Genomic DNA, 12384 nt, shown 5'->3' on the forward strand with positions numbered 1-12384 from the left:
GAGATGTGGCTGTACCCCCTAGCACACTTCCTGGGGTGACATAGGGGTCAGACTCAGGGTCAATGTTTTGGATACCTTTCCATGGCACTCCTGGTTGGAATTCTGAGACAAAGAGAACAAATAATTATGGGTCAGAGGCTATTAAAAAAAATATATATATATATTTCTGAAATGGTTCTATGAAGGGTCTTAACATGGCTCTGTGTAATAAATGCAATCAAGTCTGAACTGGCTCATAGCTGGCCCTCCAGCAGATTTTCCGAGACTGTAAACTGCACAAGAGAGATTCCCCATCTTTCTTCCTTAGAGCAGTGGTAGATTTGAACTGTATCCCTTCAGGTTGGCAGCACAACTCCTTACCACCAGGCCACTACAGATTTCATTACCATTAAGTAAAAAAACTCAGCATGACACACCATCTTCTAGTAGGACCTGTATCTTTATGCTTGAATACTACTATTCATTTTCTGTGTGTGGTCGTGAACTCATCAACACCCAGCCCTAGGTCCTGGTCTTTCTGCTCCAGAGAGACCACAGTCTGAAGGGAGGGAAAGCAGGATTAAGCCCTCTGAAGCTTGTAAGAGCTGCTCAGGCATTGGGACCAGTAATTAGAGGAGGATCTGGGTTGGTGATCTGTGATCTGTCCAGTTTCTTCACTAGAAACTGCTTTCTAAAGCATCTAAGCAAACAATAGCCTGCAGCTAGGAAGAAGCCCTATGGATACAATAGTTAATCACTTAGCTGCTCATCAAAAGGCTGGTGGTTCGAAACTAGGCACCTTGTGAGAGACAGAAGTGATAGTCTATTCCCACAAAGATTAGTCTTGGAAACTCTACAGAAGTTTTATTATAACAGGTCACTTAAGTCAAGAAGCAATTTTATGGCACACAACAACACACAGACATCCAGGAAAAACTTGACCTATTACATGAAATTCCCAGAATATATCTGAGGCTGCATGCAGTCCACCCACTGGTCCTCGCACATTTAAAGCTATGTGATAAAATGAATAAACTTGTATTCTCCTAATCACTATGACGAAGTAAAACATGTATTATAAGACCTTATTTCAAAACCTATACCTACTAGTGACATAAAATACATACACATAAAGAGACGTGGAAAACGGATACCAAATTCTTCATTATCAATTTTCATTTCTGCTTTACTAAATTTTCTAGGACAATAGATTATCTATGTTAAAAAAGATCCTCAACAAGCTGGATTGACACAGTGACTATAACAATGGGCTCAAGTATTGAGGAGATGGTGAGGTAGCACAAGACAGGGCAGGGTGCAGATCTGTTCTTCACAGGACCACTAGGAGTCACAGTCAACTCAAGAGGACACAACAACATGTTAAAAATGATTAACCAATGTCATTGCGCCCAGTACCATTTATTTGCAATCTAATAAAAAAACACTCGCTTTGTAAACAAATCAACTTAATGGACTTCAACAAACCCATGGGATGAATGACAACTACTAAGTTCGATGTCACCTTGGGTTGACCTCTGGATTCCACTCCTCTTGAGTTCCTGGGGCACCATGCCTGAGCCGTGTTTACCCCACAGACACTGATATGTAGCTGATCAGATCTTAGACATTGACTCTTCCTGTCTAATCCCTGGGAAGCAGTGTCTCCAGTGAAAGAAAATTCTCTCTCTTGCCACAATACACAGTACAAGCCTGACTTTTATGAGACTATCATCACTGAATTGATAATAAAATTGAGTGACTTTAGCTAAGTGGGTGCTCAGAACCTGGGATGAACAATGCAACACAATCGCCATCCTGGAGGACGCATTTCCTAGACAATACCTGGAGGCCAACTGGCATTGCTGGATTTACTTCCGATTTTATTTGTTGGTGGAGATTTGGCAGGTAACCAGCTATCACCAGCAGGACCCGTATGGCCACCCAGTGTGTCACCTGGGATGATATCAAACTGGTTGTACGGTGACCCTCCTCGGGTCTTACCAGGGGCCACTATAGCGCCTGAGAAAGGAGAGAGAATATTAGTTCACACAAGGAAATTACCCTGTGACCTGAATAACTCACACAAACAGAAGAAAACATATGCGGACAAAAAGTACGAGAGTAGGGGCTGTCTGAGGCTCTGTATGTGGCTACCACGCAGTGTGTCGAGGGCTTCACAATGTCTCAGTTCTGCACACAGAATTGTTCTTACTCATGAACGTTGCTGTTTTAAAAGTCAATGGTCTTAGGAATGAAGAAATCCTTCAGGAACTCTACTTCACCCCACAATCCCCAGTTATTAACAGAAATAACTAGACGTGAGAATCAGAAAAACACTACATGATTTGGGGTAGAAAGAGGGTTTTAAACTTCATTTCTACCCAAAGCTCCCCAGCCAAGGTCCCTGGTGCTGACCAGGCCTTGCTGGACACAGCAGGGTAGATGCTGGATGCTCACTGGAGAGAGAAGCATCTGCAATTGCTTTAAATTCCAAAGCAATGAGGTGGAATTCCCGCACAGTGTCTCTGCCAGCACGACACCAGCACGCCGCCAGGGCTCTGGGCCGGGGCCAGACCCTCACACGCCAACAACAGCAGATCCTTTGTGGCGGCTTTCCTGAGTGCCCTTCACCCATTGTGCCAGTGCCCCCTCTGTGCCCTTCAGAGGCTGTGGAGCAGGGGAAAACAAAGGGAAAAGCTTACAATTCCCTCAAACTAGTCCCAAAGAGAGAACTTGAGACAAAGCTGTCAGCATCTGTGAGACACCATTCTAGTCACTACTCGCACATCTAGTCATATCTCATCTCCATTCTTAGTCTGTCTCTGAAGAGAAGATGATTTCCAGGAGACAGTGGTAAAACCCCCATTTAAATATTGGTACAAATCATCTGCTGGGTCTGCTCTCGCACAAGCACTGCCAACAGCCGCGCTGTCATCTGCTTATCTGCAGCCAGTGGCAGCGATTGGCTCAAGGGCACATCGTGGTGAAGTGGAGGAAAATGAAAAGATCAATTACCCTGGAGATGACTCAAGTAGGAGAAACACTCCTTATAACCTCTAAAAAGGCAAGTGGCTACTCCACCTTTAAGATGGTCTCTCACGTGCCATTCTGTACTTACCATCAGGCATCAAGCCTGTCCCTGGAGACCAGGGGACCCAGTGAATAATCAATGGTAAGAAGTTGTCAATGTGCCCAAAGCTATAAATGACTGCTGAGTTTAAGAGTATTCGGGCCAGAAACAGAATTTATAATTCAATAAATCACCTTTGATTTCAAGGCATGAAGCCAAATGGTAATGCCTCAGGATCCCAAGCAGAGCCCCCAGGTGGCCACTCCACCCACCTCCTGGACTGGCACGTTAAAGAGTGGTTTATACAGGGAACTGGAAAGGCTGAATGACTGGCTGAGGCCTTCCAAGGGCGGCAGTAGGAACACTCAGGCACCTATTTATATTCTATGTGGTCCTCAAGGACAGAGCTGAGTCCAGCTGAGTTACCATCAAATGAGAAGACACTGAAGCAAAGGCTGTAGGAAGGCTCTGAGACCCTTTACTTTTTTTTACAGCAACTGGAGAAGTCCTTCCAGAGAATAATGAAGAGGGACTGACAATTCACCAGCAAAGCCGGCAATGCCCTCCAATGTTCTCGTTGCAGATATGGTTAATTCACAAAGAGGAAGAAAGCTTTGTGCAAAGCTTCAAATCCACAGGAGATTAAAAGGCATTAATTTTTTAAAAGGTTGATACTTCTAGTATGGTTCAAACTATCAACACAGGTACTTGTTTGCCATGTCTCAAAAATAAATACCAACAAAGGCACAATCAGCTACTGCTGTTCCCTCAGCGAGCCTATCAGGATGCTACCACATCAGGTCCCCAGATAATCCCAGGGGCTGGCAGAAAATCCTGCTCCCTTCATCACTTCGTGTAATCTCACCTATGAATTACAACCTTCCTATCTAGGTGATCTTAAAAGTCAGGGGTAGAACATGGACAGATTCATTTGGAAAAAGCTGAAGATCTGTGCTTCAAAATAATTTCATACGATGGGTCCTTGGGTCAGCTGTGGGTCGGAATGGCTTCATCGCCAACGTTTGCTCTTACCATTTTTGTGCATATTGGCTTCCTGTGTGGCTACAGAGGGCAGCCCCTCCATCATGGAGGTCCACTGTTTAAAGCGAGACTCGGTTCCAGCCTCCTTCCCACCAACCATGCCATAGTCCATGCCGCCAGAGCTGAAGCCTACGAAACAGAAGCACGAGGAGCGTCAGCAACCCAGCGTGCTGGGGAAGAGACCAGGAACTTCCAATTGTCACTCAAAGGCCAGTTTACATGAGATTTTTGCCTACTCAGAAACAGATAAAAGTGATTTAAAACTCAGCTTTTGGCTCCTGTTTGTGGGTTAAAAAAATGGTGGATTTGCTAAGTATGAAAAAGCATGTGGTTTCCATACAGCACTTGCACATTCACTCAAGCACTTACAGTCTGGCCCAGACTACAGGCTGGGGACAGGGATGTCCACACGTCACACCAGCAAGGTGTGGCAAGAGCAAAGGGCCATGGGGAGGGTAACTGGAGGAGTGAAGGACGTGAAGACAGACTCTTGGTAAAAGAGGGGAAAATCTCTGGCCCATTGACAGTCAGCAAGTCCACAGAAGTTCAATGGCTACTATGCCATGGAGTAGCAGCAAGGTGGGGTTGGTCACATGTGTGTGTGAACTGAAGGGTCATGTCATATAAGCTTCTTGAACAGCAGGCCAACATGTGCATCTTTTTTTTCCCCTTCAAATGAGAGTAAGAGAAAGAGATTTGTGTTTCAGAGACAAAACTGACTGGATGGATGTCCAGGTGGCAATGAGGAAGACTCTCTGAGTTGCAACAGACTCTCTGAGTTGGTCAGAGTTAACTTTGCCACAAGTCCCCAGGGACATCTCAGGATTCTGGCCATCAGCAGGGTCCCACAAGAACTGGAAGCCAGGCTCAGCCCCAAGACGATCCCATTTGTTCTCAAACCATCTGTAGATCCTGTCTCTAGCCTAATATCTTACTGGGTCTCCAGCTCCAATTACCCAAATGCGTGGAGCTTTCACGTCCTGGATTTCTTTTCTGTGCTGATCTTAGCTGAGATTGCTTTATAAAAGCATAATAAATCAGGCCGAAGTCTGGGCTAAAATGTACTTGACCCGTGTTAGCAACGGCGTTATTTATACTTAGAACACTGTTCCATCACACTGTAGTGAATTTACTAATCTAAGTGGTTGCAGAGGGTGGAGGAGGAAAGGCAGAAATCCTCAGAATGAGATGAATGAAGAGGATTTTAAACAGAGTAAGATGGTTTGAGGATGGTTTTGGCTTATGAAATGATGGACAAATAGGGAGGGTGAGAAGACCGAAGGCTTTCGCTAGCTGCTCAGGCAAAAGATACCTCTGCCTTTGAAGGAGAAATCTAGCCTAGGGTACCTGGGGGCTTCTTGGATGCTGGAAAGCTCACTTTCCATCATGGAGGAAGAAATTTGGGAAAAATCTAGGATTTTAGTTAAGACTGAAAAGAAGATACAAAATGTATTCCTTACCCATTAATGGTTTTAAAAGTTGTTCTAACATATATTTATAACAGAGTGAACAAATTTAACTTAACACCATCTGCTTAGCGTTCTTTTATGACATCAGAAGTATAAAAAAAGGAAGTTTAGGTCTCAGGAGATGGAAGAGCTGGAGCAGTTCCACGAAAACCTTAGGTAAAGAGGTTACTATTCTGCTGGAAAGTCAGGACTCAAGGACAACCACAATATGGCAGCATAGCAAGATGACAAAGCTGAGTGTAAGGGAGAAAAAGGGAAATGAAGGAATGAGAGGATGAACAGGAGGTGAGACCAAAAGGAAAATGAAGGAATGAGAGGACCAATAGGAGGTGAGACAAAAGAGCCAAGCGATAATCACGAAACAGTAAGAGGGAAAAAGCTGTGCGAGGCTGCACAGAACTCCGCCATGTCCTCCTGGCGTCACTGCCTCTTACTGTTACCAGGCATGACACTAGGATACATAATGTGTGTAACAAATCTCAATTGCAAGGCATCCTGGGCCATGGAGCCCGAGGGAGCAGATGTGTTCATGGTGAGCTCCGGGATAAGAACCCATCATACCTTGTTGTTGTTTGCCGTCTAGTCGAGCATGACTCAGAGTGACCCTATGAATAAAAAGCCTGAAGCCATTCACTAACTATTGTCATTTATCTAAGTACATAGAGTTTCCAGAGGCATGTGGTTTAGGAAGTGGATGAGCAGTGAAATACTGACTTAATTCATCTACTTCCTCAGATCCAAACGTCCCCTGTCCACCAAGCAGACTCTCTGTAATTCTCTAGCTTGCAAATATAGAACTTTAATGAAACTAAGACTATTCTGCTTTGGTAATGGAATATTTACTGAATGTCTAATTCGGTGTAAGGACCTGAGGTACAAATACTTCAATTTGTACCTAAAAGTGAAAAGGTATGTCTCTTGCCTTCTCTGGAAACTCATTTCACCAGGACATTGTTTTTAACTTGTCTTACTACTTTTGCAAACACAACCCTTTGCCTCTTGTATCTGTCCATGCCAGAGTAGCTTTCTCTTGCCACCTCTGTCCCTACTGTATCATCTATTCATTGTCACCACGTGGCCTAAAATGAAAAACAAAAGAGTTCACTTCATTGGGAAACCCTCTCAAATGAGATGGAGGGGATGATGAAATTAGGAAAGACCCAGTGACCTGAAAAGGTGGAGTAATGGTGGGCATAGATCAATGGTGATTCATTTTATATAACAGACTGTATGGGAATGATCATAGGAAATTCAATGTGTTCGAGGAATGTGTGACACAGACTGTACTGAAGGAAACACCCTGCATAAAAATTTTGTACACAAACCAATATAAAATAAAAATAATTTAAAAAAGCTTAAAAAAAAGTCCTGAATTAATCACACCGCAACTACCTATGTTTACGGCTTTCTTTATTTTCTGTTACTCCTTTTGGAAATTAAATAGAGACCAAAAACCCCCCACCAAACTATTGCTTTTGTAATGGCAACAACAAAGGATTAATTATAAAAGGGGGGGAAAAATCAAACTCATCCCTAATCACTATTGCAAACATGACTGTTGCTGTCATTTCCCTGAGTGCAGAGTACTAACACAACCCTAATCCTAGTGTAAATGACCAACTGTTATTCTGTCAGTTAAAAAAGCTACAGTGTTAAAAAAAGACATCATTCTTTGAATGAATCTATTTCTTTCTTTTTAATTTTTATTGTATTATTTTTACGTGTACCGTCAAATCAGATCTGACTGGTACAGGAGGAGATTGCCCCCTCCTTCTCCAGCAGAGCATCTGGTGGATTTGAACCGCATACCTCTGGGACTACAGTGCAGCGTCTTGCCACTAGGCCACCAGAGCTCCCTTTGAATGAATCTATTTCAAGTAAATTAATATTATGAATTTTGATACACTGTAAATGTAAAGACTAAAATATTGGTAATGTGTTTTCTAATGAAAATGATTTTTAAAATTTCTCTACTAATTGAGATGTCCACAGCTACCTAGGACTCATTACCAGAATGAGAGTGTTCTCCCTACACTAAACATATACTTTTCCAGGCATTAGTCACTAAGAAATCTTATTCCTATAAATAAAGCAATGGGGACTGGCTTAGCTGAAGGTGATTCAAGAAGCAGAATAAATAAGTAGGAATCTTGTTATAATAAGATCACCTATCTTTAATTCCTTTTTACTTCTATGCTTTCCCTTCTTTTCCAGGCTTATGTTGTTACATGCCATCAAATCGCCTAGTACTCATAGTGATCCTATGTAAAGCAGCTCTGAAGCCTGCCCTGTCCTGAACCAGTCTCATTAATTCTGACACACCTACTCCCATTGCCCCAGTTACTGTATCAAGTCTATCTCACCAGAGGTTTTCTTTTCCACCCTTCCAAGCATGATGTCCTTCTCTAAAGACAGGTCAATCTGGCCATGTGCCAAAAGTTTGTGAACCAGCGCTTCAAAATCCTAGCCTCCAAGGAGAAACTAGGTTTCACCCTCTCCAAGGTAGATCTATTTGTTTTCTTGGCAGTCCATGGTATGTTCAAGACTTTTTTCCTGCACCACAACTCAAAGGCATCAATTTCTTCTGTCATGCTCAGTCACTGTTCAGCTCTGTGATGTACAGCAAGTAACTGAGAAGACCATGGCCTGGATCAGGCGCATCTTAGACTCTAGACTAGTATCACTGCTTTTCAGCACTTTGGAACGGTCTCTGACAGATTTTCTCAGTATAATTTGTCTTTTGATTTCATGACTGCTAGTACCAAGAGTGTTGACTGTGGAGCAGAGTAAGATGTAACTGTTAACAATCTTAATCTCTTCTCCAACTATTATGGTGCTGCCAATTGGCCCAGTGGTGAGAATCTTTGTCTTCTTGATGTTGAGCTTCAATCCATATTGAAGACTTCAGTTTAGGACCTTCTGTAGCAAGCTCTTCAGGTCCTCCTCAGTTTAGGCAAGCAAGGTTGTGCAAAACGTAGGTTGCTGACGAATCTTCTTCCAATCTTAATGCCACATTCCTCCTCAATAAACCAAGCCTTTTGAATGAAATATTTGAACAGGTTTGGAGACAGGACATGTTGTTGAGTGCCTTCAAGTCGAGCACGACTCACAGTGAACCTATGAACAAAAGGCTTGAAGCCCCTCTACAACTATTGATATTTATCAGTTCACAGAGTTTCTAGAGGCCATGTTATTTAGGAAGTGGATGCCACTCCTACTTCCAAATACTAAAATAAAATTTTTAGATGAGCTATTGTTTATCACCTAATAATTCCATCAAAGCGGGTTTTAATTTCGCTGAAAGCGTAGAGTTAAAAACCATCCGCTTGTAAAAAGTATCAGCTAAGGATTGGACAAGAGTCACCAAGCTTTTTAATTTTGTGAAAATATATTGGAAGAGGCTTTATAAAGATGTAAGAAATTTTTAATTATGTTAACCATATGTTGTTGTTGTTCTTAGGTGCTGTCGAGTCAAATACGATTCAGAGAGACCCTATGAATAAGAGATCTGATCCCACTGCATCAATCCACCTGGTTGAGGTTCTTCCTCTTCTTCACAAACCCTCCACCCTTCCTAGTATCATGTCCTTTCCCAAGGAACAGCGCCCGCTAGTAATATGTCCAAAATATGTGAGATGAAACCTCATCATTTTTGCCTCCAAAGAGCATTCTGGCTGCACCCTCTCCCAATATATATTTGTTTGTTCTTTTTGTCGCCCATGGGATATTCAGTACTCTTCTCAAACATCACAGCTCAAAGGCAGCAATTCTTTTTCTGCTATCCTTATTCACCGTATAGCTCTCTGGTGTATAGCAAGTGATCAGAAAGGCTATGGCCTGAATCAGAGGCACCTTAGTCCTCAAACTGACATCATTACTCCTCAATAATTTGGAAAGGTCCTTAACTGCAGATTTTCCCAGTTCATCTCCATATTTCCTGACTGCTGGTATCAAGGGTATTATTTGTGGATCCAAGCAAGATGAAGTTGTTAACAGTTTCAATCTCCTCTTCATCCATCTTGATGTAAATTATATGATTTGCTCAATATCACATGCAAGCAAAATACTGCTGAAGATGGTTAAAAAGTGGCTGGAACAGTAAATACATAGACGGAATTGCCAGAAGTTTAAGCAGAATTTAAAAGAGGTTGTGGCACCAGGGACATCATTGCTGATGTCAGATGGACCCTGACTGAAAAGAAAGAATACCAGAAGAATGTCTACCTGTGTTTTATTATTTGCCATTTAGAGGTGTCTTTTATAGCTTGATATACTACTCAGCATTAGAAGAATTTTTAAAATTTTTAAAAAACCAAAATCTAATTATTAGATAGACCACAGATACTTCCAAAAATTATCTGTATTGTAGTTTCTTCTCACAGATACAATAAATATTTCTGTGAGTAAAGCAAAACCACACAGTTGCTCTATGAGGTGTTTCCAACAATGTGAGCCTACAGGCAAAGCCCCATCGGGATAGACCTCAAAAAATTATGGTTTATTACACCATTGTAATGTATTTTTAAAAAAATTTTGATCTCTTCTTATGCTTTAAATATATTTTTCAAAAATTTTAGAGTTGCAGTTTAGCACATTCTTAATACAGGCAAAATCAGACTTGCTTTTGACTCATAAATTCTGCAATTCAAATAAATATAGTAATTGATAAGAACTGAAAAAATTACAATATGAACTTTACGAGGCAGACTATAAATATGGAACTAATAGGGAAAGGATGTTAACAGAAGGAGTTTATTCATTGTTTAATAAATTACAAAAGTAAAAATAAATCAATATGCTATTGCTACTTAGCTTGGAGGGAGCTCTGGTGGCCTAGTGGGTAAGGAGCTGCGTGGCCAAGCCCAAGGCAGGCAGTTTAGTTCCACCAGCTGCTCCTTGGGAGAAAGACGGGCAGATCTCCTAGGAGATTTAGTCTCTGAAAACTTGCTGGAGGCTTAACTATGAGTTGGTGAAACAGGATGCCAATGAGTTACTTACTTAGCTTGGAATAATGTTAAATCTGTGAGCTACTTATTAATAAATAAGACAACGGTAACAATTTCTGCAGTACATATGTGCATCCTGAACTCTGATCACCTCGCCCTTTACAAGGAGTTGACATGCCATCAAGTCAGAACATTACTGGAGAAGACTGCCCATTTTTCTCTCATGGAGCAGCTAGTGGATCTGAACTGTCTTTGGACTGGCAGCATTAACTCCTTATCACCAGGTTAACAAAGCTCTCTACTGGAATGAGTAAGAATCAATAATGAGAAATACAACTGTTACTCTAATAGGACATTGTGGGAACTGTACATTCTGCTAAACTCTAACACATTTCTAGTCTCCACAGTTTGCTTATTCTGTAAGAATGAGTGAATAGTTAGTTATCTGTACTATGTTGGTCCTCGGGTCCTCTGGCAATTCCTTAGATAAGGAAAGGAGAAACACTGGCACCACTCCTTTACGGGTCCACAGGGGGCATCACACATGTTGGGATCAAGCGTGAGCAGAGGACTCGAGAGTCTTCTCTTTAGGGAACTGCTTCTCTGGAATGACTTCTTTGATAATCTCTTGTAACTCTTCCACGGTATTCCAACACAAAGGCGAGGTGGACATACCCCTTCATTTGGCCAGGCCCCTCCGTAAACACAGTCCAGTGTAGCAGGGACAGTGCTGGCTCCTGATTCACTGTGGCATGGAGTCGCTGATGGCTGGCTGGACAGACAGTTACTGAGGCTATTCTGGGGGCGTGTGCTGAGGGCCTCACTCTCATGCAGTCAATCTGTGAAGCAGCCCAGATCACATGGAGAATTCTTGAAGGTGCTCAAATCCACAGTACAGCTAAGGTCCCAGCAGACAGACAGCAAGTTCCATATAAAGCTACAGTATTTAAGCTGCACAAACTCAGTTCCGATGGATCCACCACTGAGGTCCGGGAACATCAGCTGCTGCGTTTCCCCAAGGAGCTTTGCCAAACCCCCAGACAGGGAGGGCTCACACACCATCACCAGTTTCCTCTTTGACTGAGAGGCAGATTGTACTGAACATTGGAGAGTTACCTGACTGCCACCGGAGGAAGCATGTCATGTGATTTGGGGTTGTGACCACCGATGTGAACTAAAACATGTCCATAAAGGTCTCCCAGCCTCATGTGGCGACACGTTTCTAGTAAACAGGCCTGTGTCTGGGATGTATCCACACTCAAAGTGTTTTTTCTCCTGGCTAATGACATGTCCTAGGGGATAATAAGTGCTGGGAAGAGCAGAAAGAACAGTTTCCGTTTTCAAACATTCTTTCTTTGTACTGACTCAGCTTCATCTCCAGAACTAAGCACCCTGAGAAACTGGGAAGTAGAGGCACAATTATCCTGTTATGTTATTACATGTTGTTATGTGCTGTCGAGTCATAAGGGACTCATAGCGACTCTATGAAAGAAAGTTCTAAACACTTGTGTGACTTTCATGCTCTCTCCAGATTCATGAGTTTCCGAAGGCAAGCTATTAAGAAGAAGTGGATGCCACTCCTGCATCCAAGATTGTTTTAATCGCGGAGCTCCACCAAACACTGTCTGCCACGGGTAACCATTATTGCATCTGATACATTAATGTCACAGTGTTCAGCTTTGCAGCAAACACGTTACCACTGTAACGGCAAGTGGACACACCAGGGCTATACAATTCATAGAGATGCTACATTCAACAGCTCTGAATCCTGCTCTATCTTGTGCCAACCTCATCGTCTCTAAAGCACTTACCCCCTTTTCCCCAGTCACGGAATTAATCCATCTCATCAAAGATCTTCCTCTCTTTCTCTGTCCCACTA

At 42.4% G+C, this 12384-nt stretch overlaps 1 protein-coding gene across 1 annotated transcript in view; it reads right to left on the reverse strand.

Annotated features, from left to right (window-relative positions):
• TNRC6B (trinucleotide repeat containing 6B) overlaps positions 1-12384 on the reverse strand; it is a 210691-nt gene that overhangs the window by 11313 nt on the left and 186994 nt on the right. The window contains exons 15-17 of the mRNA XM_006890191.1: positions 4082-4219; positions 1822-1998; positions 1502-1538 (exon numbers count right to left, since the gene is read on the reverse strand). Coding sequence (XP_006890253.1) covers positions 1502-1538; positions 1822-1998; positions 4082-4219 — 352 coding nt within the window. The remainder of the gene's footprint in view (positions 1-1501; positions 1539-1821; positions 1999-4081; positions 4220-12384) is intronic.

Source organism: Elephantulus edwardii, unplaced genomic scaffold (assembly GCF_000299155.1).
Source record: "Elephantulus edwardii isolate Elephantulus edwardi_28Jun2011 unplaced genomic scaffold, EleEdw1.0 scaffold00086, whole genome shotgun sequence".
NCBI lineage: Eukaryota > Metazoa > Chordata > Mammalia > Macroscelidea > Macroscelididae > Elephantulus > Elephantulus edwardii.